This window comes from Euleptes europaea, chromosome 13 (assembly GCF_029931775.1).
Source record: "Euleptes europaea isolate rEulEur1 chromosome 13, rEulEur1.hap1, whole genome shotgun sequence".
NCBI lineage: Eukaryota > Metazoa > Chordata > Lepidosauria > Squamata > Sphaerodactylidae > Euleptes > Euleptes europaea.
This window is the reverse complement of record NC_079324.1, coordinates 51,854,096-51,876,944: the sequence shown is the minus strand read 5'-3', so window position 1 is coordinate 51,876,944 and position 22,849 is coordinate 51,854,096. Positions and strand designations below refer to the sequence as shown.

Here is a 22,849-nt window from a genome sequence, read left to right as displayed (position 1 = left end):
TGGCATGCCATTGCCTGCTTCTGCACATCAGAATCCGGGACATCCTTGGTAGCCTCCCATCCAGGTGCTAACCAGGGCTGAGCCTGCTTAGCTTCTGAGATCTGATAGGTTCATAGAATCATAGAGTTGGAAGTGGCCACACAGGCCATCTAGTCCAACCCCCTGCTGAATGCAGGATCAGCCTAGAGCAGTGATGGCGAACCTTTTAGAGACCTAGTGCCCAAACTGCAACCCAAAACCCACTTATTTATCGCAAAGTGCCAACACGGCAATTTAACCTGAATACTGAGGTTTTAGTTTAGAAAAAACAACACATACATTATTCACATCTTTTGCCTTAAAAGAAAAACACAATAACAGAGCTTTCAATGATACAACAACTTTTTATTGAAAGGTAAAAGTTTGCATTTGGCATGCTTTTGAACAATTAATTGTTCAAAGCCCCTAAGCTGGGCGGCAGGGAGTCCAGGGAAGGCAGATGCGACGGCTGGTCAACTTACCCGCGCGTGCCCACAGAGAGGGCTCGGCATGCCAAGTCTGGCACGCGTGCCATAGGTTCACCAACACGGGCCTAGAGCATCCCTGACAACTGTTTGTCCAGCCTCTGCTTAAAGACTGCCTGTGAGGGGGAGCTCACCACCTCCCTAGGTAGCTGATTCCACTGTCAAACAACTCTTACTGTAAAAAATGTTTTTCCTATTATCCAGCAGGTACCTTTCCTCAGGCTAGCCTGGGCTGTATGAATACCTAAATAAGTTTATTGGCCTACCCCTGTGAATTTGTCTGATTCCCTTTTTAAGCCCTCTGAGCTATAACTAACATCATATATTGAGACAGTGAATTCCATTGATGAAGAATACACTTTGTGAATGAAGACTTCCTTTTGTCTATCCTGCATCTGTTGCCCTTTAACTGGGCATCTTGAGTTCCAGCATTATAGAAGGTGGAGAAAAAAATTCTCTGTCTCCATACTATGCATAAATTATGTAAGCCTCTGTTACATCATTCCCATATTTATCTTTTTCCTCCTAAACTAAAAGGCCCCAAACACTTTAGCCTTTCCTGATCTACATCTGCAAAAGGTCATTAAAATCTCATGCTGTGCTAGCATAGGTAGGGTTTAATTTCTTGGAGCAATCAGGACTCTCAGAATGGAGATTCAAAAAATTCAGAGGTCTAATGGGGGTGTGTGATAGATTACCTGGGTCAAAATTTTCATCACACCTGGCCTTAAGAAAACGCAACCAATGAATTTGTGCCAGACTACTTATATGTCTAGAAGAAGAAGAAAAAAAGATGGTTTTTATACCCCAATTGTCTCTACCTTTAAGGAGTCTCAAACCGGCTTACAATCACCTTCCCTCCCCGCCCCCAGACACCTTGTGAGGTAGGTGAAGCTGAGAGAGTTCTGAGAAACTGTGACTAGCCCAAGGTCACCCAGCTGGCTTCATGTGTAGGAGTGGGGAAACCAACCCGGTTCACCAGATTAGAGTCTGCAGCTCTTAACCACTACACCATGCTGGCTTTGAGGGTCAGTGTGGTGTAGTGGTTAGTAACAGCGGACTCTAATCTGGAGAACTGGGTTTGATTCTCCACTCGTCTACATGAGCGTCAGACTCTAATCTGTTGGGGGGAGGGAAGATGAGAGGGAGGGCATCTTAGCCATCTTCTGGGCATGGAGTACGGGTCACTGGGGGTGTGGGGGGGAGGTAGTTGTGAATTTCCTGCATTGTGCCGGGGGTTGGACTAGATGACCCTGGTGGTCCCTTCCAACTCTATGATATGTTCCATATATATCATAGTAGGGTTTTCCCAGTAGGGTTTTCAAGGCAAGAAACTTCCCAAGTTTCACAGATGTTAAATACAATATGAATGCCGTCCCAACAAAACATTACAACTTGCTGGTCATTATTTAAATCATCCAGGGGTGCTTTTAAAGTTGGTTGCATCTACTGCAGCCTCTTTCAAAGCCAGAGGTCACAGACCTTCAGTAACAGAAATTGCAGTGGGAAACAACTATTATAGAGTTAACTGGCCTCTGGAAGATTCTACAGGCCACGAATGGCACAGATCCAGAGGGCACGAGGTAGGTGTAAAGGTCTCCAAATACTTTGTCCCCCATCCTTGGGCTGAATCAGTTGGGAAGGATCCCTATGAACATGACTGAGGAAAACCTCAGGACAGTTCAGTACAATTGTTGTGGGGGGAGGGGAGGGGAAGGTGATTGTAAGCCGGTTTGATTATTCCTTAAATAGTAGAGAAAGCCGGCATATAAACACCATTCTTCTTATACTTCTTAACACATGAAGCTGCTTTATACAGAATCAGAACCTTGGTCTATCAAGATCACTATTGTTTTACTCAGAGTAGCAGTTGCTCTCCAGAGTCTTAGATAGAGGTCTTTCACATCACTTGTGTGTGTGTTAAGTGCCATCAAGTCCCTTCCGACTCATGGCGACCCTATGAATCAATGTCCTCCAAAATGTCCTGTCTTAGACAGCCTTGCTCAGGTCTTGTAAATTGAAGGCTGTGGCTTCCTTTATTGAGCCAATCCATCTTTTGTTTGGGTCTTCCTCTTTTCCTGCTGCCCTCACATCACTTACTCCAAGCCATGGGGGTCAAGAGCAGGGGGTATTAAGGATGCTTCTCTGCTTGCATGTGCTGTGCCTGGCCATTGGTTGTACCGCACCAGTGCGGCCACGCTAAAAGTGGTAGTCTTGAGTATTTTAAGGCATGGTGTTAGAAGTCCATGCTAAAAACATCTGGAAATCATCCAGTTCCAGCATTCTCTGGGTGGACCACCATGTGAAGAGAGGCCCCCACTTCTGGTGGGACATTTATAAGCCTTCCTTTCTCCCAGGCAACTGGAATCCAGGCTTCCAGCCTCCTTTAATCTTAACACCATCAGGAAATGACTTGTCCATGACAAAGGAATTGTAGTAATGCCTCCTACCCCCAGAGCAGATGACTCCACTATTTTACTACTTTGGATCAGATCTAGCTTGGGAGAACTCTTTGCTTTTCAGAAACACAAACACTGCTTTGTGCCTTTGCTACGTTCAGTTGGTGAATGTTGTTCCTCGCCTCTAATTTTAAAACTGTGCTCAAGTTCCGAGTTTAAATACCGCCTTTTCTGCTTCCAGATTTACTTATGCCATAGATGCAGAGGAACATAGGGTGAGCTGGAGATCAGTAGCGGGGAAACTGACAAATCCAGTGTGGTTTTCTGTACTGCTGTTCTCCACTCTAACCTTCTGTCTTTGTTCTTTATTATGGGGATCATCTGGAGTCTACAGCCTAGTCCCCGCTGAGCACTTAGTCCTGACTGTAAAACTGTGCATGTGAAATCTTGGCCAGCCTAGCAGACACCCCCAAGCCGCTCAGAAGGAGCCAGCAAAAGCAGTGAGGGGGAGTAAATGTTCACTCAGCATAAACATGGAGGAGACTTGGGCTAGAGCAGAGAAGCAGGTATTGTGGACCACATGGGGGTCCTCAGGCCAGTTGCTGCTCTGTGGGGTGGTCTTCTAGATGGCCCTTCCGTTCCTCATGCACAAAACCTAAGCCCCGTTTGAGCTCTGCGTGTGTAAAGTCCTGTCAAGTTGCGGCCGATTTATGGCAACCCAGTAGGGTTTTCAAGGCAAGAAACGAACAGAGGTGGTTTGCCATTGCCTGCCTCTGCATTGCGACCCTGGGCTTCCTTGGTGGTCTGGCATCCAAATACTAACCAGGGCCGATCCTGCTTAGCTTCTGAGATCTGATGAGATCAGGCTAGCCTGGGCTATCCAGGTCAGGGCTTGAGCTTTGTAGCCACAGCCAAAACCTACAAGCGGAACACCTCCTCTTGTTCCTGCGTTCCAGACCAGCTTTTAACTTCTTCCTCAACCACCCTTAACTTCAGCCCTGTGTCATTCCCTTTGTAGGAAGCGAGCCACAGACGATGACGGCCCGTCGACCAGCACAGCTGTCAAGAAAGAGAAGAAAAGCTCGGACTTTGGGGACTTCAGCTCCTGGTAGAGGACCTAGGTGGCCACATCTGGAGTTACCCAGCCACGATCAACCCTGAGTTCTAGACTGTTCTGCATTGGAATGGGGCAGGGTCTCAGTCCGCCTCCTCAACAGATGATTCCCTAAAGTTTTCAAATGTTCTGTTCCCTCAGCAACACTTTCCTTTGGGTCCTTCTCCAAAAGATCTCCTTTCATTTTTCTGGTGAGCTGCTGCGCTCGGCTGCTCCAAGATGTCTCTTTTGTGTTGCTGCTCTGCAGATTTGTCCGTCAGACGCCGGGCTCGTTCCAGGCTAAAATAGGTAATTACCCAGTGGAGGAGAACAAAAAATGGCCTCATTAGAACTGCATCCCTTTGCTAGGAGTGGGTTCCCCTACAGCCTGTCCCTTCTCATTTGGAAACCTGCCCCTCCCCGGACTGCACACCCTTCCCCCCCCCCCCATTTGTCTCTCTCCCGCCTTAAGGCTCACTGATTTTACAAGCTGTTGTGCTGCTTCCAAGAGGCATCCATCTCCATGAGCGATGAAGTCGTGAGGTGCCTCCGTCCAGAGCCGACATCTGATTGACGACCTCTCTGCCCAGAAAAGGCATCTGGGCTAGCGCTTTTGCTTTGTCTGGTTTGCGCAACCGTTGCCATGTTGCTGTGCTCCTCCTCTGCCCCAGTAGCCGACAAGCACCGGGGCAGATCTCCGCCGGGCTGCTGTTATGCGCAGAAGTGGGGCTCAGGGGCAAATTACAGGTTGCATCCAAACACAGGACCTGATGCCCCAGGGGGTATTAAGAAAATTTGGGTGGGGAAGAGGTGCTTTTGAATGGGGGGGGCAAAATGGGGAGAGGCTGCTTAACCTTTTCCTCCACTGATCCTTTTCTTTTCCACCCCCCACCACTGCCTTTCATCCTGGGAGGTTCCAGATATGTGTTTGCAAGGAGAAACACGCACCTGCGATTTTGATTCGGGAAGAGAGGGGGAGTGGGGAAATGATTGACGGAGAAAGGAGTCAGCAGCCTTTCAGCTGGCCAGGTCTTTGCTCAGAATTGCCCGCTCCTGCAGGGTTTTTTTGTTGTTGTTTGCAAAAAGATAGGACTGCCTTGCTATTGTTACAGGAACGTCCACAAAACATGCCAGTGTGCCCTTTACTGCTAAATCTGGGAAGAGCTATAGCTGTCAAGGAGCAACTGCAGCTACACACGTTTGTTAAAGGGCAGGCACTAGGTGGAGTGAATGCCTTGTGTCACTTTATAGACCGCTTGGGACAGCATTAAAGATCGAACAAACAAACGTGTATATCTTTTCCCCTAGACGTCCTTGCTGCAAGATACCAGTGCAAAAGGATTGCCTGTTAGCAATAAGATGTATCCTCTCCTGTATCGAGCAAAAGGACATTGGTGATTTAACAGACTGAGAAATCTTGTCCAGATGTGTTTTGTCTTCTCCTTATTCAGTATCCAGAAGCAGAGTTTTAAAAATTGAGCTCCAGGATAAAGTTGCACAAGTCTGTACCAGTGTATGTGCACAGGCCTTCCTGGAATATTTAAACTCTCTTTGGGTAGACTGAGTTATCGTGAGCAGTCCTCAGACTCTACAAGCTACATCTACAGTTAAACAATCTTAACAGCTGCATTGGAAACAGAAACATTGAACTGTTTGCTTTTACAGTTTGCCGGGGTTTTTGAGATCATTACCTCAAGAATTGTGTGTATCTTGCTTTGGAAAAAGATGGTGTTTTTTTTTACAATGAGACTATCTGGTTTATGAAATAAAGAGTCTCCCTTGATACAAAAAAGTAGCCTGTGCAGTGTTTTCTGACAAGGGTTGAAATTTTCATTTGACCTCTGCTCACTGCTTTTCAAGGAAGAGTTTTTCAGGGTCCTGTCAGTACAGTGTTTGTTTACTCCCCAGGAAATTATTCATCCATATTTTTCTAAGATCCATAAAGAAACCCATGCTCTTTGAGGATGTGATGCTGCTCTTCATAAACTAGAGGAAACTTAAAACTCATTCAAGGTAGAAAATGAGAAGTGTCAGCTTATTCACAAAAAGATCCAGTTCAGTATATGCATGAAGCTAAGAAGTTATTTAATTTCTAGGCTATAATGTTTCCTTTGCATCTCTTCTGGTCACATAGAAAGTGGTTTCCAAAATAGAAAAAGTATGGAAAAATTTGTGCCTGTCCCATAGGGCAGTATCCTACCAACGTGTGCAGGAAGTACAAGGAGTTTTCCCACGTTCCTCTTCATTGCTGGAGCTCTAAAGTGCAACTACTTATTCTTCTCAGCATCTGGTTATTTAATGCTGTACTGCTGCTGAGTATGGAGGTTCTGTTGAGCCATGAATTGGTCTAGCCTGCCCCGCCCCTCCTTGAAAAACCATCACTGCATCTTGTGGCAATTAATTATGCATGAAATTAAATACATCCTTGCGATGGATTAAACCTATGGCAAATTGAGTGATGCTGGAGCGTGGCCTTATGAGGTGGGAGTGGGGGGTGTCTTCCATTCTCTTAGTAATTTTTTTAATTTGACTCATGTTCCTTTAAGTTCTCTCCCCCCTACCCAGTCTAGACAAGTGCGTAGGTGGAGCAGGAAAAGGGAGAGTGCTGATGAAAAGCTGATGGGGCATTACACAATTTCATCTTGCTTGGCTTTGCATTCATGAATCATACAGTGGTTTGAGAGGGGTCAGCATAACAGGAGGAACTGGCTGTTTTTCCCCTATCAATATCACATTAGGTGATTTTAAAAAAAAAATCTAGTGCAGACATAGGTCGAAAACGCATGGTCGCTTTATCCTCCCTTTAATCCCTGTTTCAGCTAGGATTCAGCCAGGATCGACCGCATGTGTTTCGCCTAATGTGCTTTCGATCCTGGCTAAAACAGGGATTAAAAGAGGATAAAGCGACCATGCGTTTTTGCCCATAGAAGCACTTGCAGAAAGACACAGAGAGGCTGAGCTGGAGAAAAGTGGCCTTTTGAGCCACAGTTAGCTAACGTGGAAGCTGAGCGTGGCCATGGCACACAGTAGCAAGGCTGCCAAGGAGCAGAGCCAGGAGTGGAACCCGCTAGGCTTTGAGCATTCCTGCCTTAAAACTTTTAGCCTGGGAATGGTCCGATTGCCTTAAATAAGAAGTCACCCACGTGCCTCCCACGCAGGAGGCTTTAACAAAGGAACACTAAAAAATTAGCCCCTTCAGAAGTCAACAAATGGGTTTGTATAACAAACTTAATAGTTTGCAACAAAAGACCTGGGGTTGGCTCCTGGGAGTTCATTTCACCAGCGAAGGCTCTTCCCTCCAGAGCCAAGGAGCCTGCCCCCAACAACAGCAGGCCCTCCTAGCCTCTTGCACTGGAGGAAAGTGCCCCACTAGTAGAAGGGGTCCATGGGATCGAACCCTTCATAAGGCGGCATAAGACTTTTGTCATTATCAAAGTAGAAGTTTAGCTTGGAAAGAAGGAGGTTAAGGGGTAACATGATGGAGGTCTATAAAATGATGCAGGGTATGGAGAGAGGACAGAGAGAAGCTTTTCTCCATCAATACTAGAACGCGGGGTCGTCTGCTGAAGCTGGAGGGTGAGAGATTCAAAACTGATAAAAGGAAGTTTTTCTTCACACAGCACATAGTTAAATTGTGGAACTCCCTGCCCCAGGATGTGGTGATGGCTGCCAACTTGGAAGGCTTTAAGAGGGGGGTGGACATGTTCATGGAGGAGAGGGCTATCCATGGATACTAGTCACAATGCATACCTATTATCTCCAGGATCAGAGGAGCATGCCTATTATATTGGGTGCTGTGGAACACAGACAGGATAATGCTGCTGCAGTCGTCTTGCTTGTGGGCTTCCTTGAGGCACCTGGTTGGCCACTGTGTGAACAGACTGCTGGACTTGATGGGCCTTGGTCTTTTCTTAAGTTCTAATAAATTGATTAACTTTTTGCCATCTGTAGGCCATAGTATTCCCTAATATTGTGTATGGGTGTGAAAGTTGGATAATGAAGAAAAATGTCAGGAATAAACTTGATCCATTTGAAATGTGGTGTTAGAGGAGAGTTTTATTAATACCACGGACTGCCAAAAAGACAAAGTGAGTTCTAGATCAAATCAAGCCTGAACACTCCCTAGAACAGGGGTCCTCAAACTTTTTAAACAGGGGGCCAGTTCACTGTCCCTCAAACACTGTTGGGGGCCGGACTATAGTTTGAAAAAATATATGAACAAATTCCCGGCCTCCCTTGCGCTCTCTGCATGCACAGAGGCGAGTTAATGGGGAATAAAGAGGCTGGAGTCCGCGGCAAGGGCCTGCGCCTTACAAATGTAGTGGTTAAGAGCGGCGGTTTGGAGCGGGGACTCTGATCTAGAGAACCGGGTTTGATTCCCACTCCTCCACGTGAGAAGCGGAGGCTAATCTGGTGAACCGGGTTGGTTTCCCCACCCCTACACACGAAGCCAGCTGGCTGACCTTGGGCCAGTCACAGTTTTGTTAGAGCTCTCTCAGCCCCACCTGCCTCACAGGACGTCTGTTGTGGGAGGGTATGGGAAGGGGATTGTAAGGCAATTTGAGTCTCCCTTTAGTGGTAAAGTCGGCATGTAAAAACCAAGGCCATTTATGCATGGGAGGTTTTGCCTTGGGTTTGCCGTTCTCCAGATGCACATTTTCCCCATCCGAATTCTCCAAACTCTGCCCGGGGGTGGGGGGAGCTTACTTTTGAGTTCTGAGAATTCGGATGGGGAAAATGTGCATCTGGAGACCAGCAAATCCAAGGCAAAAATTCATTCTTTTTTTAGATCCATATCTAGCTGCTTTACCTGTTTGTTTTGTTACTGTAAATGCCAATAAAGGTTCTGTATTCTGTATTCCAAGGCAAAACCTCCCGTGCATAATTGGCCACAAGTCTTTTTCTTCTCCCTGGAGATATGCCCAGCCCCCCCCCCCACCAAAGGGCCCCTACAATTACCTCCAGGCCACAAGGATACCCCTGGGAGGAGAGAGAGTCCCGAGCCGTGAGAACGCTGCCCGACTGCAGCCAAAACAGGAACGCCAGGGCCACGTTGGGCTGCATCGTGGAGGGCCCAAAGGACCAGGAGCAGTTGCATGGTGCTCGAGGCGGCCAGGCCCAGCCAGGGCACAAAGCTAGGCAATGGGAAAAGTCTCCCGGTGGGGCGTGCTGCGGAAGAGAGGGGGGGGGAACGGGCCCAGGAAAGGGGGTTTTGGGCCTGGGAGGGAGAGGGCGAAGGGGGTGACTGGGCGGCGCGCAAGGCGGCAAGACGCCTTGTGCGCCCAGGAAAGAGGGTTTTGGGCTGGAGAGGGAGCAGGGAAGGGGGCGACTGGGGCGGGAGGGAGGCTTCCAGCTGGGTGCACACGGCCAGGAAGCCCAGAAAAGCTCTGGGGAGGGGGGCAAGGGGGGACTGGCTTTCTCGGTCCCCGGGCCGGACAAAAGCCCTCCAGGGGCCGGATCTGGCCCGCGGGCCGTAGTTTGAGGACCCCTGCCCTAGAAGATCAAATGACCAAACTGAAGCTACTTACTTTGGTCACATCTTGAGAATGCAAGACTTACTGGCAAAGACAATAATGCTAGGGAAAGCTGGAGGCGTTAGGAGAAGAAGACTCACCCAACACGAGATGGATTGACTCAATAAAGGAAGCCATGGTCTTCAGTTTGCATGACCTGAGCAAGGCTGTTAACAAGAGGAAGTCTGGGAGGTTATTAATTCATAGGGTCACCATGAGCCAGAAGTGACTTGACAGCACTTTGACACACATGCTAATGAAAAATTGATTGGTTGAAATATGACCAATATTCTTTACCTAGCAGCAGGTGGCAAAGAGGATTTTTTCTTAATTGATATAGATATGGCTATGACATTTTGTTAGAAGGTAATGCACCAAATCTTGCAGTTCTCCTGTGCCCTCAAAATAGGAATTGAGTATTACATGGAGCATGGGCAAACCTGCCTCCCAGGACTGCTGATGGCCTCCAGTCAAACCTCAGGAAGGAACGAGCTTGTCTCGATGGAGGGTAACCGATCTGCACAAAAATATCCCAGCCAATGTGGATATTCAAAGCATGGTGTAATTGAATCTAATAAATTTAACGCACGTGTTATAATGGAGGCAGCCACACAAAGAGACAACACCACAAAGCACTGATGCACAGATGATTCCAGAGGTTCACAGAAGGGACAAAGTTGTATCTCAAGCTGTGAGTCATGACGGGTCAAGCAAGCAAGTGATGTATGAACAGGCCCTTCGTTTCCTGCTGGCAACTGGAAAAGCCACTGGTTGTTAAACTGTTTTGCCTGTTTTTGATCCCTTTAGTTCGCTCCTACTTCAGCTTAAATGTTCTTTGCTTGAGGCAGGGGTCCCCATCCTTTTTGAGCTTGCATGGCGTGGTGGGCATAGCCACAAAATGGTTGCCACAGAAGGGGAAGCCAGCCACAAAATGGCCGCCACCTCTTACCTTCAGTCACACAGTAAAGGTCCTTATGCTGTGTTGGCAGCTGCTGCCAAAGCAATGGCCAGTGGTCAATCAGAGGCCTTGCTGGGCAGAAGCTCCAGCTGGTCCCACCCACTTTCTAACAATACTTGGTGGGCACCATAGTGGCCAAGGGAACCACGTTGGCCTGAACTAAATTCTCAAGGGCAAGCAGCGCACTGCCTTCCTCTTCTTCGAAAAGTGATGAGCTACAAGACAGATGATTGTCTGGTCATACATTGAAAACTCAATGGGATTAAACTGTTCTTCCCAAAGCTTCTCTGTGTTCTTCTGCTGGCCTTTGGCTGTAATAAACATAATTGATTGATTGCAGCATTAAAAAACAAAACTGTAGGAAGAGGTTGGAGGTAGGTGCACTGGTCCAAAGCAAAAGTCACACATTCATACCTTTTATTAAGACGGTGTGCGAGCTTTGGAGTTCTCCAGAACTCTTCAGCAGGTTGGCTGTTAAAAAGGAATGGGGGAGATAAATTGTTGAGGCCATAGTGGTAAGGCTCTTTGGTGGCATCTCACAGCATGTCCATAGGATGCTTAAACGACTTCAGAAGGCATAGGGTGTAGCTAGCCACTGCAGTGAGCTAAGTATCTTACAGACACTGTACAGGCTAGAAACAAAGGGGCCTTGTTGCCATGGCTGGAAAGGTGTATTCCCTCCCCACCCCTTTTTTTTCTTTTTAACATCCAACTTGATGTTAAAGGTCACACATGAATCTGCCTTATACAGAATCAGACCGTTGGTCTATATCAGGTCCAGTATTGTCTACTCATACCGGCAATGGCTCTCCAGGGTCTCGGAGAGCTAGCGTGGTGTAGTGGTTAAGAGCAGTGGTTTGGAGCAGGGGAGTCTAATCTGGAGAACCGGGTTTGATTCCTCCTCCACATGAGCAGCGGAGGCTAATCTGATGAACCGGATTGGTTTCCCCACTCCTACACATGAAGCCAGCCAAGTGACCTTGGGCTAGTCACAGCTCTGTTAGAGCTCTCTCAGCCCCACCTACCTCCCAGGGTGTCTGTTGAGGGGAGGGGGAGGGAAGGAGATTGTAAGCTGGTTTGATTCTTCATTACATGGTAGAGAAAGTCAGCATATAAAAACCAACTCTTCTTCTTCAGAGCAAGGCCTCAAATCACCTACCACCCGACCCTTGTAGCTGGAGGTGCCGGGGATTGAACCTGGGACCGTCTGCATGCAAAGCAGAGGCTCTACCACTGAGCTACAGAACTCCAAAGTTTGTACACAGTTTTGTGTCATTTTGGATTGTCTTAATCAAAGGTATGGATGTTGGGAATTATATTTTTTTAAATTAAAAAAAGGTAATGATACATAAATACACAAAAGTGTGCTGGGGGTGGAGAAGCTGGCTACTCAGCACTCCCCCACCACCGCTGAAAAGCAGTCTTTTCATTAAATAGAGTGGGAAGAACCTACTTAAAGCATACCGAGCAACTGAGTGAGGATGGGGGAATGACAGTTTTATCTGCTAGCTTCTCCAAAACAGCTGCTTCCAGCTCTTAACAAGCAGCGGAATAAGATCTTTTCATTACCTGCTGGCAGCTTTTGTGCAGCTGGGGACCCCCGCTACACGGCCACATGGCTGTCTGCACACGGAGCCGGCCACAGGCAGGCCTGTGTGAGCCTCACTGCTCGGGCCTCTCTCCGGGGTCTTCCACCCCTGCGCAAGGGGCACGCTCACCCCCTCGCTTGGCTCACGTGCAAAGGCTCGCTTTGTCTGGCCCCAGCTGCTTACGCACGGCCTCTGGTTCGCCGGGTCATAATGAGCCACTGTCACCGCCGGCTTCGAGCCTCGCCGACAGCTCAGCGCCACATGTGGATCGAATCAGTCCAATCGCTCAGCGTCTACTGTGCTGACGCCGTGATGACTTCACCCTCTGGAAATAGCCCCTGAAGGAAGCATCTGTTTTTTTTGGGGGGGGGGCGCAGAGGGCAGCTGAAGATGGATGGAAGAGGGATGATGCTAGCGGCAGCGCTGGAAATAGAAAGTCAAAGTGGGCAGGCCGGTCACAGAAAGGAACGCAGGCTTCTTACAGGCACTCCGAGATAGAACAGCTAGCATTCGAAATGCTAAAATTGGTCTAGATGGGGCATGTCCTTCCACACTCTAACCCACACGCTTAGATGGACAGGGAACAGGAAAAGGGCAGTGGGATGGGAAGGTACTTCTAGCCTAATGCATAAAAATGCCCTAAGCATTGGATGACAGGCCAGATGGGAGTGGGTTTTGTGCTTTCACAACTTAGTGGAAGTTGGAATCGGTCACAGAGATTAGAGCCGGCTTCTCAGCCAGTGGAAGCGGTGGACAGACAGCGTCCGGCCCTGTTTGTGCTCCAAGGAGGTGGGGTGGGGGCTTGGTTTAGGACTAAGCGCATGCTTTGCACATAGAGAAGTCTAGGTTCAACCCTCAGTAAAAAGGTCTCAGGTATAGGGGTTGCCAACCTCCAGGTACTAGCTGGAGATCTCCTGCTGTTACAACTGATCTCCAGCTGATAGAGATCACTTCACCTGGAGAAAATGGCCACTTTGGCAATTGGACTGTATGGCATTGAAGTCCCTTCCCTCCCAAAAGCCCGCCCGCCTCAAGCACCGCCCCAAAACCTCCCACCAGTGGCAAAGAGGGACCTGGCAACCCTACTCAAGTAGCAGGGTGGGGGAGACCCCTACTCAAGAGCGGAGACCTGTCACCATTCACAGGCAATGGTGTGTCTCTGTCTAAGGCGGCTTCAGATGTTCATGCCTAGCAGACAGCTATGTGACTCTCAATCAGGCCTTCTTTTATGGGCCTGTTTCCCCCACACACACACACACCCTGATGGTAGGTGAACAAAAAGCAGACCCTCTAATGCCCATATTAAATTGAATTCAGTGTTAGTTTATTTCTTTGGAAGAAATGCCTAATGCATATAGCCTTTATTCTTAGAGCCAGCGTGGTGTAAGAGAGCCAGCATGGTGTAGTGGTTAAGAGCAGTGGCTTGGAGCGGTGGACTCTGATCTGGAGAACCGGGTTTGATTCCCCACTCCTCCGCATGAGCAGCGGAGGCTAATCTGGTGAACTGGATTTGCTTCCCCGCTCCTCCACATGAAGCCAGCTGAGTGACCTTGGGCTAGTCACAGCTCTGTCAGACCCACCTACCTCACAGGGTGCCTGTTGTGGGGAGGGGAAGGGAAGGCGATTGTAAGCCGGTTTGATTCTTCCTTAAGTGGTAGAGAAAGTCAGCATATAAAAAACGACTTTTCTTCTTAGCTGATGCTCTGAGAAGCACACATCTCAGACAAAATAATCACAAATCCAGATCAGACCCTTCCCTCTTCTGTTATCCAGCTTTCGGGGGGGCGGTTAAAGGGCACCCCCTGACAGCACCTCAACAACTGAGTCACAAAGGTGTACTGTATTCTGTTTATTGATGTGATACCTAGTTCGGAAGTTCCATATTTGCCTCTTGCTAACTGGTTTTCATGACCTGAGTAGCTCAGGTGGAACTTTTACACCACAACCCTCTGGGTCCTGGTGAGTAGGTTTCAGGCTACGATCCATCTTAAGAGTGCTTTGGCTCTAAGTTCTCCGTGCCCAACACCACCACCCCACCTCAGTTTGTCATGAGAAACAAAATAAAATAAAATAAAAAAATAAAAGGAACAGGCTTTATGCTGCTCGTGAACCGTCAAAGTTGAGTCATCCAACTTTATGGTTTCCTGATAACAAACAGGCTCCATCTGTCCTTGGGGAAACCTGTCTGCTGTACAGACTGACCTTGCTCCCAAGGTCTTGGAATCCGGCTTAACATAAACCCTCTTTTATGGGAAACAGAAGGGCTGGTTTTCCCCTTAGTGCAGGCAACTCACACTGCACGGGCTGCCCATTTTTCTCTATTCCACAATTCAGTCCAGACAATTCAGTCTAGACAATTCAGGGGACTAGAGCAACTGCCCTATGAGGAGCAGTTAAAACACTTAGGACTGGAAAGAAGGCGGTTAAGGGGAGACATGATAGAGGTCTATAAAATTATGTATGGTATGGAGAGAGTGGGCAGGGAGAAGCATTTCTCCCTCTCTCATAATGCTAGAACATGGGGTCATCTGCTGAAGCTGGAGGGTGACAGGTTCAAAACTGATAAAAGGAAGTATTTCTTCACACAACGTGTAGTTAAATTGTGGAACTCCCTGCCCCAGGATGTGGTGATGGCTGCCAACTTGGAAGGCTTTAAGAGGGGAGTGGACATATTAATGGAGGAGAGGGCTATTAATGGCTACTAGTCAAAATGGATATGCATACCATATGCATGATGCATACCTATTCTATCCAGGATCAGAGGAGCATGCCTATTGTATTAGGTGCTTTGGAACACAGGCAGGACGATGCTGCTGCAGTCATCTTGTTTGTGAGCTTCCTAGAGGCACCTGGTTGGCCACTGTGTGAACAGACTGCTGGACTTGATGGGCCTTGGTCTGATCCAGCATGGCTTTTCTTATGTTCCGTACTTCACCGGCCCCCTATTTTTCCCACTGGAAGCATTTCAATAGCCCAATTCCCACTGGCATTTTTCAATAGCCACAGGTTGCTTCTTGGGGGGAGTTATCTTTCACATGGAGGTTTCCTATGGCTTGGGTACCAAAGTGCACCAGTTTTCCCCAAAGCTCCCTCAAGACATCCTCTGCTTATTTCCTGTTGGTTGTTTCTGCATCATTTCTCCATGTTTTCTCAAGCTACATTTGATCTGATTTTGAGAAAGCACAGACGAACAATTAAGAAGCTCCAGAAAGACTTATAGGCAAGACCGTCCTTAGGTAGCTCAGATCAACAAAAGTAAATTATTTACGAGATGCTGGAATGATGGACTGCGGGCTTACATGAAGCAAGAACGTCTATTGGTGGTTGAAGCCCAGGACTTTGCTTGACCAATTGTCTTCGGAATTTACCTATCCCAGGGCATGTCCTTCCTAGAGAGAAAGGACAGTGGCTTGAATCCTAAAGAAGAGCGTTCAGTAAAGGGAATGGGACTTCCTCACCTCCACCCTCCGCTTCAGCTCAAAATTCGCCCTGAAAGGAGGGAGGGGGACAGGAGACTCCTAGGAAGAGCCTGATGTAGGGTTGCCACTTGCCAGGTCCCTCTTTGCCACCAGCGGGAGGTTTTTGGGGTGGAGCCTGAGCAGTATGGGGTTTGGGGAGGGGAAGGGCTTCAATGCCATAGAGTCCAATGGCCAAAGCAGCCATTTTCTCCAGGTGAACTGATCTCTATTGGCTGGAGACCAGTTGTAACAGCAGGAGATCTCCAGCTAGTACCTGGAGGTTGGCAACCCTAACCTGATGGCGGGGTCAGAAGTCCACAGTGGGTGGGAGAAATGGGCAGAAAAGGCCCCTCCAAAACTAGCAGTAATTTTCCACAGGGCCCGCCCAACCCATTGAGAATTTGTGGTATCTATCGTTAACTGTGGGGTTTGCTTAGTTATTGCTGCAGATACTCTTTGTCCTAAAAAGGAGCCAGGCCTTGGCTCATTTCTCTGAAGTAGACAAACAACATTCCTTTGTAGTGGTTATCACAATGCTAATGTCATCTGTTAAGATCTCACTGGGGGGGGTCAAAGGGTCATCTTCTTGTGCACAGTGCAGTCCCCACACAGGTACTGGACAGACACAGTGCCAGCTGGGGGGGAGATTCTTGACCGCCCCCCAGAGCATGAGGCACGCCCCCTTTCTTCCCACAGTTCTTACTCACTGTTACGGGCAGGGGAGAAGGAGACCGTTCCCCCTTCCCTTCGGTTTCTTGTTTGCTGCTGCGAAGAGAAGCAGCATCCAAGGATTCTGTTCACTGTTTTAGGAGTCAGAGAAACCTGTTTCTCTCATGGAATGGCTGCGAAGGCATTTTTTTAAAAAGGTGTTAATTGTGGCCATAGGGTGGCACAAAGCAACAGACATTCTTTATTTCCGCCATTTGGTTCCTTTAGGAGAGGGGCATAATTTAGTTATTTAAATATTTACACCCCTCTTTTCCTCTTGGCTCAAGGTGGCTTACAAGTAGCTAGTAAAACATGACAGATTAAAACTAAATAATCCTCCAAAATACCTCCCTCCCTCTTAAAAAGGATCCCATATTCCAGCAAACGAGCATGCCTTGGAGATAGGGTTGCCACCGACAAGAGGTTTTTTGGGGCGGAGCCTGAGGAGGGCGGGGTTTGGGGAGGGGAGGGACTTCAATGCCATAGAGACCAATTGTCAAAGTGGCCATTTTCTCCAGGTGAACTGATCTCTATCGGCTGTAGATCAGTTGTAATAGCAGGAGATCTCCACCTAGTACCTGGAGGTTGGCAAGTGGCAACCCTACTTGCAGTACCTCACAAAGAAGATCTTCAGAGGGGGCTTCCCTAACTTCTTCAGTACAGGAGCCACAATAGAAAAGGCCTGGGCTCTGGGCAATGCTAGGCAGGCCACCAAATAGGAGAAACAACATAGAGCGGTGACCTGAAGATTATCGTTGGTGCATGTAAACCATATGTTCAAAAACGCCCAGATAATTCACTTTCAAGACAAGAAGTGACAGAACTTCCATAGTGTTTGTCATAATATGAAATGAGATGCATACGGAGTTGTCAGACATCTCAATATGGTACTCAAATAAGAAGACCCCCATGATATGGAGTAGATACAGACAGCACGGACTCCGTTGAGCACTTAAAACTGGAAGTGACATGAGAAGCTTTGCCCAAGGATGCTGTGTGGGACCCTAATCTTGGTTCCTCCGAATGAAGATGGAAAGCATTGAGTGAAGAGTTACTGAGGATGGCACGTGCCTCTTAACATTCCAACCGGCTCCTGCACACAGAATCTCTGGGACTGGCTGCTTTTGCTGTTGTGCAGAGTCTCTTGGTCAGTAGTTTTGGTGCACCCCCTACCCCTATTTTATTTTATTAAAAACATTTATACCCCACCTTTCCTCATGGTTCAAGGCAGCTTACAATAATATCCATTACCAAAAATATCTACCAGTCCTATGCAAGGCAGAATCAGACGTATAAGCTCATGCTGTATTATAGCTCATAGGAATCAAAGGTTACCCTTGGGCTGCAATTCAGTCGTCAAAAGCAGTGGACCCCCAATTAGTTGTGATACCCAAATATGGACAGCCCAACAGCTGAGGTTTATTGGATGTCATCAAGCCAGGATTTCGAACCGGGATTTGCAACGTTAAGCGGTTTGTAGGGATTGCGGCAAAGACTGAACTCTCAAGCCAGAGTTTATTGAGCTACATCTCTCTTTGTGGCTCAGAAAGGGCTATATAGGGAGGATGTTCGCCCTGCTGGAAGGCAGGAGTGGAGACAATAGACAAAATCCTCACCCCAACATGGAATTTTGCTGGTGACTTTGGACCAGGCATTCGCTCTCATCCCAATCCTCCTTCATGGAGTCATGATGAAGATAAAAACAGAAGGGAGAATGAGGATGTAAGCTCCTTTGGGTCCCCCAGTGGGGAGAAGAGTTGGCGAGAAAATGAGGTAGAAACAAAGAGAGCTTGAGTAGACACTCATTGGCTTCTTTCCTGTGGACTGGAGAAGATGGCAGGCAGGACTTCATGGGTCTGATAGAGGATCATAGCAGAGACAAGCCTGCTAAAAACAGAGTTGCACTTACCTGTAACTGTTGTTCGAGTGTTTTTCCATGCAGGCACACATGGGACTGCTCATGTGTGCAGGCCAGCCACAGATTTTCCAGCTTTCAGAGGAATAGCTCTACAAGTGGGAGAACTGAGGGAAGAGCGCCCCCCTACCCCTTGGCCAGGTGACTGTTTGGGCAGGAAATTGCAGCCATTGGCTGAGGGGGAGGGGAGCGCTCTGTAGAGCTGCTACTCTGGAAGCCAAAAGCTGGAAAATGAACTAGCTATTATATCAAATCCTGGAGCCATGACCAATTAACCAGTCTCTTGAACAGACACAGACTATATAAGATAAAAAAAATGAATTTAAAGATGTTTTAGCGTCGTCGTCTTTTGCATACATGCTTGTGTTCTATCCCTTATTTCCTTTTTAAGATCGTTAAAGATAATTCAGGAATACCTAGCTGACCTACCTTACCACTAGTCTCTCTCCTTCAGTAGAACGCCAACACTTGTCTCTTGTCTTACTTCACTCTTTGATCTGCCTGAGAGGTAATCAGGGTACCAGTGATGGAAAACAAGCTCCATATTTAGGGATCCCTTGAGCATTAGAATGTCCTCTGGTCCTTGGTATATATACTGTCCCCCCTTCCAGCTCTGAGACAAAGGAGAATTTTTCTGCTGCATTTAGCTTGGATCGGTGACCGTTGTCCCTTATGCTGTGTAAACATCTAAAGGGGCCGGGCAAGTAGGTGATGTGAAAGACCTTTCTCTGCCTGAGACCCTGGAGAGCCACTGCCGGTCTGAGTAGACAATACTGACTTTGATGGACCAAGGGTCTGATTCAGTATAAGGCAGCTTCATGTATAAAGGTGTCATTGCAAACAATGATTTAAAAGAAAAGAATGGACAGCACAAAGTTAAAAAAAATCAATTCAATAAAACAAAGTTTTTATTGTGATACCTCAAATAGATACAAGAAAATGAAACAACAAATTGTATACAGTATTGCTAAGACAAAAAACCAGAAAGAAGCCACATCAGCTGCAAAAGAAAGCATTTTCAAAAGTGTTCTAGCAACGAGGCACATCAGCGGTGACCTGTGACTCATGTGTTTGACCTTATGAGGTTTCTGAAATTCCTGTTCTTTACAACAAATAAGTTATATTACTAGTTGGTTTACACAAATAAAATGGTACATGATGCTACTAAATCATTCGTGTGAATGCTTGCTTCCATTCTCACTCCCCTTGTACAACCTGAATGTTTTCAAAGCATGCAGCTACCTGGGTATGACAATATAAACAGAAGTTATCGTGGCAAACAATAATATATCAATGTTTCGTAAGGTTCTTGCTTTTCAAACGCGTTCCAAATCAAACTGGGCGCCCCTACTAATTCTGATGCAGGGGCCCTCCTTTTCCCTCAAAAGATAACTACGGGCCACTTCGATTTAATCTTGGCTTTGTAAACTGCCAATACCTGCCACGTGGTTCTAAGAGATAAGATGCCAAGCAAGTAGAGCAAATTAAAGAGACGGATAAATTTTAACTTGCCACATTTTAAGATGTGCAATAGGACAAACTTCAGTATAGATCTTTCCTCAAACCATGATGCCTACAAAGTGTCAGCCGAAAGAAAACACTGCTCTCTTTAGCCCCCTCCCTCCTGTTATCGCAGGCTGAGGCCAAAGAGATGCTGTGGGTTGCTAAATAGAAGATTTACGGCAGTTAGTACACCAAGTCAAACCAACATGTACAAAACAAACAGTGAGGTGGAAAAGCAAGCCCTCACTTGGGACACGGAGTGAATATTGCAACTTAAAAGAGGTTGGAAGCATGGCATTTCCTTCCAATGGTTAAAAAGCAGCAGAGGCTATTAAGACAGAGGACAAATGGCCACGTTTGAGCCAGTTTTCGGTACAGTAACGTCCAAGCCACAGGAACTAGAAAACAAGAAACAGGTCATCCACAAGGTCAATTTAGATGCACCAAAATCCTCCACGCACAGCATGCCCCAAAGATGGGTTTGAAAGGAGGAAGAAACATCCGATCTGATGCAACCAGCGCTGGTGGCCATGGCTTCTGCCTTTGTCTTTGGGGCAGATTCCCATGTCCGTCAGGCTGGTTGCTCAGGCTACAACGCCCCTTCCTCCACGCAGCTCCATCCGTGGAGTCTGAGGTTTAAAAGCAACCAAACTGGTCCTCAGCCACGTCACACTGTTTGGTGATAACGTTGGATATTGAGTTCAAAAGGGGGGGGGAATACTTCAATACATGTACGTTTTTGCTAGCACATTCTCATCTGTGCAAATGGACATTCTTTCCAAGAACCAGCTTGTAGTCCGATCATATAACCCAGAACAAAACGCAAAACCCTAGTAGGTAACACACTCAAACTTCATGCCTCTCCCCCCACACAAATTGTTATGATTTATAAAAAAAATATAAAATAAATGTTAAGACCAACAGTAATAAAATATAACAGGAAACAAAAAGTGCTCAAGTCAGAAGGGAAGTGTACACTTGCCCAGAGAGAACACACAAAAACCTTAAATACAATACATTACAAAATAAATGGTTATAGGGAAAAAATGCTTTGTAAAATGCTCTTCAAGTATTATGTTTTATGTAATGCTGGAAAGGTCAGTAACCAGACTGATCTTTATATATATACTCAACCGACATCCATCAGTATCTGGAGTCTATTTTCACCCAAACTGCCCAATCGCAGCAGCCAATTTTAGAGTCTCCTCCAATGCAAAGTACAAAATAGTTACCTGACAATCCCCCCCCCCGCCCAGATGCTACTTTATACCTGTGGTATCCGTTCTAAATGCTCCACAAATCCCCCCATCCCTTTTTTCAGAATCATAAAATATTACTCTGTTAGGTACTCTTAACATCTTGCTTGCACCATGGTTATAGTTATCTGTAGTCTGATAGTCCAGGTGCTGACCTGTCTGAATCTCTCAGCTTTTGGCATCCAGATCAACTCAACGTTTTGGAGAAGACCCCCCCCCCCCGGGTCCATGCAAACAAATGCAGCTGATGCCCAACAGCCCTTTCCTTACACTGAAAAAGAGCTTTGGTGATGGGGAGTCAGAGAGTTGAGAAACGGTAGCAAGATGATGATGCTCTATCCTTTCTTTATGTCACACAGACTTCTAGCATCTCCCCCGCCCCGAGTTTCAAATGCATGCTTGCCCTTGCAAGGGAGGCATGGGGAGGAGAGTGATTTGGAGGCAGCAAAGAGATAAATACCCCTCCCCCTCAGTGTCAATCACATCTTCCCCCAGGTGTTTTTTCCACCTTTAAAAAAGCCGTCAGCTTCAATTGCATGCATTTGTGCGTAAAGTGGTGTATACCCTTGAGTGACTTATGCTTGGAATACAAATAATGCACTGATAAAAAAGAGGCTGACCTACTCTCCAAAGATTTCCCCCTTTCATTGTTTTGTCTCAGGCCCCTTCCCCTGTCAAATTTGCCGTCTGATTCTTACAGGCAAGAGAAATTCTTCAACTGATCACAGCCTTGCTACTGAAGGAGATACACATCTAGGAACACCTCCAAAGATGGTGCTTGTTACAGCTAGCATCGGGAGCCAACACAAAATGGTTTACTGCTTACAACGTTGGTACTTCAGTTGTTGGCAGTGGTTACTGTACCAGAGGGAAGAGAATTCAAGTTACTTATTGTTTTCAGCTGTAAGCAATAAAGGGAAGAGAAGGAAGAGAAGAAAACTAAACCTCCAAATCAAAACAAGTGAAAAAAGTGATATATGTCTTGAGTTATTGACACTTTGCCAGGGAACTACCACAAGAGATACCTGCGAGCATCACAGACCTGCGTGACACACAGCGCCCTTAGCAATTCCCATGCTGATAGCTGACAGTTCAAACAGACCAAAAAGACCAACAGTGATGGCACAAGGTACGGTAAGACTAAACCAGCTACCATAGAGTCAAGACTTCTTGCTAGGAAGTACTTCCTCTTCAAAGATGTTCCTGTCCACTTAGATTGGTAGCACTACAGTCACTGGGGGAGGAAAGCATCTTAGAAGCAAATCAAGGCTAATCTTGCTCACAGCGCACTTGCAACTTGCGATTAAGTACTGTGCTGAAGATTCACGGATCCAAACTCGTTCACATTAAATAAAGCACCAGAATAAAAGTCATTCGGCAAAACGAAAATTTGAATCTAGCAGTCACTGATACGGCTCTTTGGATTTGAATGCCTAAGAGGTAACTATATATACATATATATTTAAATAGGTATATTCAATATCCTTTTTGCATCACAGTGTAACCATATTACTTCCCAAATATTTTTTTTTAAATTGGGAAAGAATTCCTCAGCCACAAAAGGGGGGGGGGAATCTTATTTGTAGAGAAAGGTGACTCCTACATGAAAGGTACAGGTAAAGTGCAATGGAGATTTGAAAGCCCCATCAGAGGATGTTAGCAGCAGCCAGCAAGGAGAGAACACTGAAAAGCGCCACAAATTAGGAAGGAACAGGGTTTCCAAGGCAAGGCTTTCTTGTGATTCATGCTATTAGCGGCGGTTATGTAGTGTTAGTGTAAAAGGTTCTCCCATACATTTTTCTTCTCGTAAATTTCAGAACAAAGATGCAAAAAAACACACACATTTTTAAAAAATCAATCTCCTGTATGCCTGCAAGTTCCCTCTGGCGAACCTTTGTGCACATAATCACACATTGCAGGAGTGTCTGACTGAGTCCCCCCGCTTTAAAAAAAA

General features: G+C 46.8%; 1 protein-coding gene across 1 annotated transcript in view; it reads left to right on the top strand.

The window, feature by feature from the left end:
• PPIL2 (peptidylprolyl isomerase like 2) overlaps positions 1-4,049 on the top strand; it is a 98,211-nt gene extending 94,162 nt beyond the window's left edge. The window contains exon 20 of the mRNA XM_056859875.1: positions 3,921-4,049. Coding sequence (XP_056715853.1) covers positions 3,921-4,014 — 94 coding nt within the window. The 3' untranslated portion in view covers positions 4,015-4,049. The remainder of the gene's footprint in view (positions 1-3,920) is intronic.
• The last annotated feature ends 18,800 nt before the right edge of the window (positions 4,050-22,849 follow it).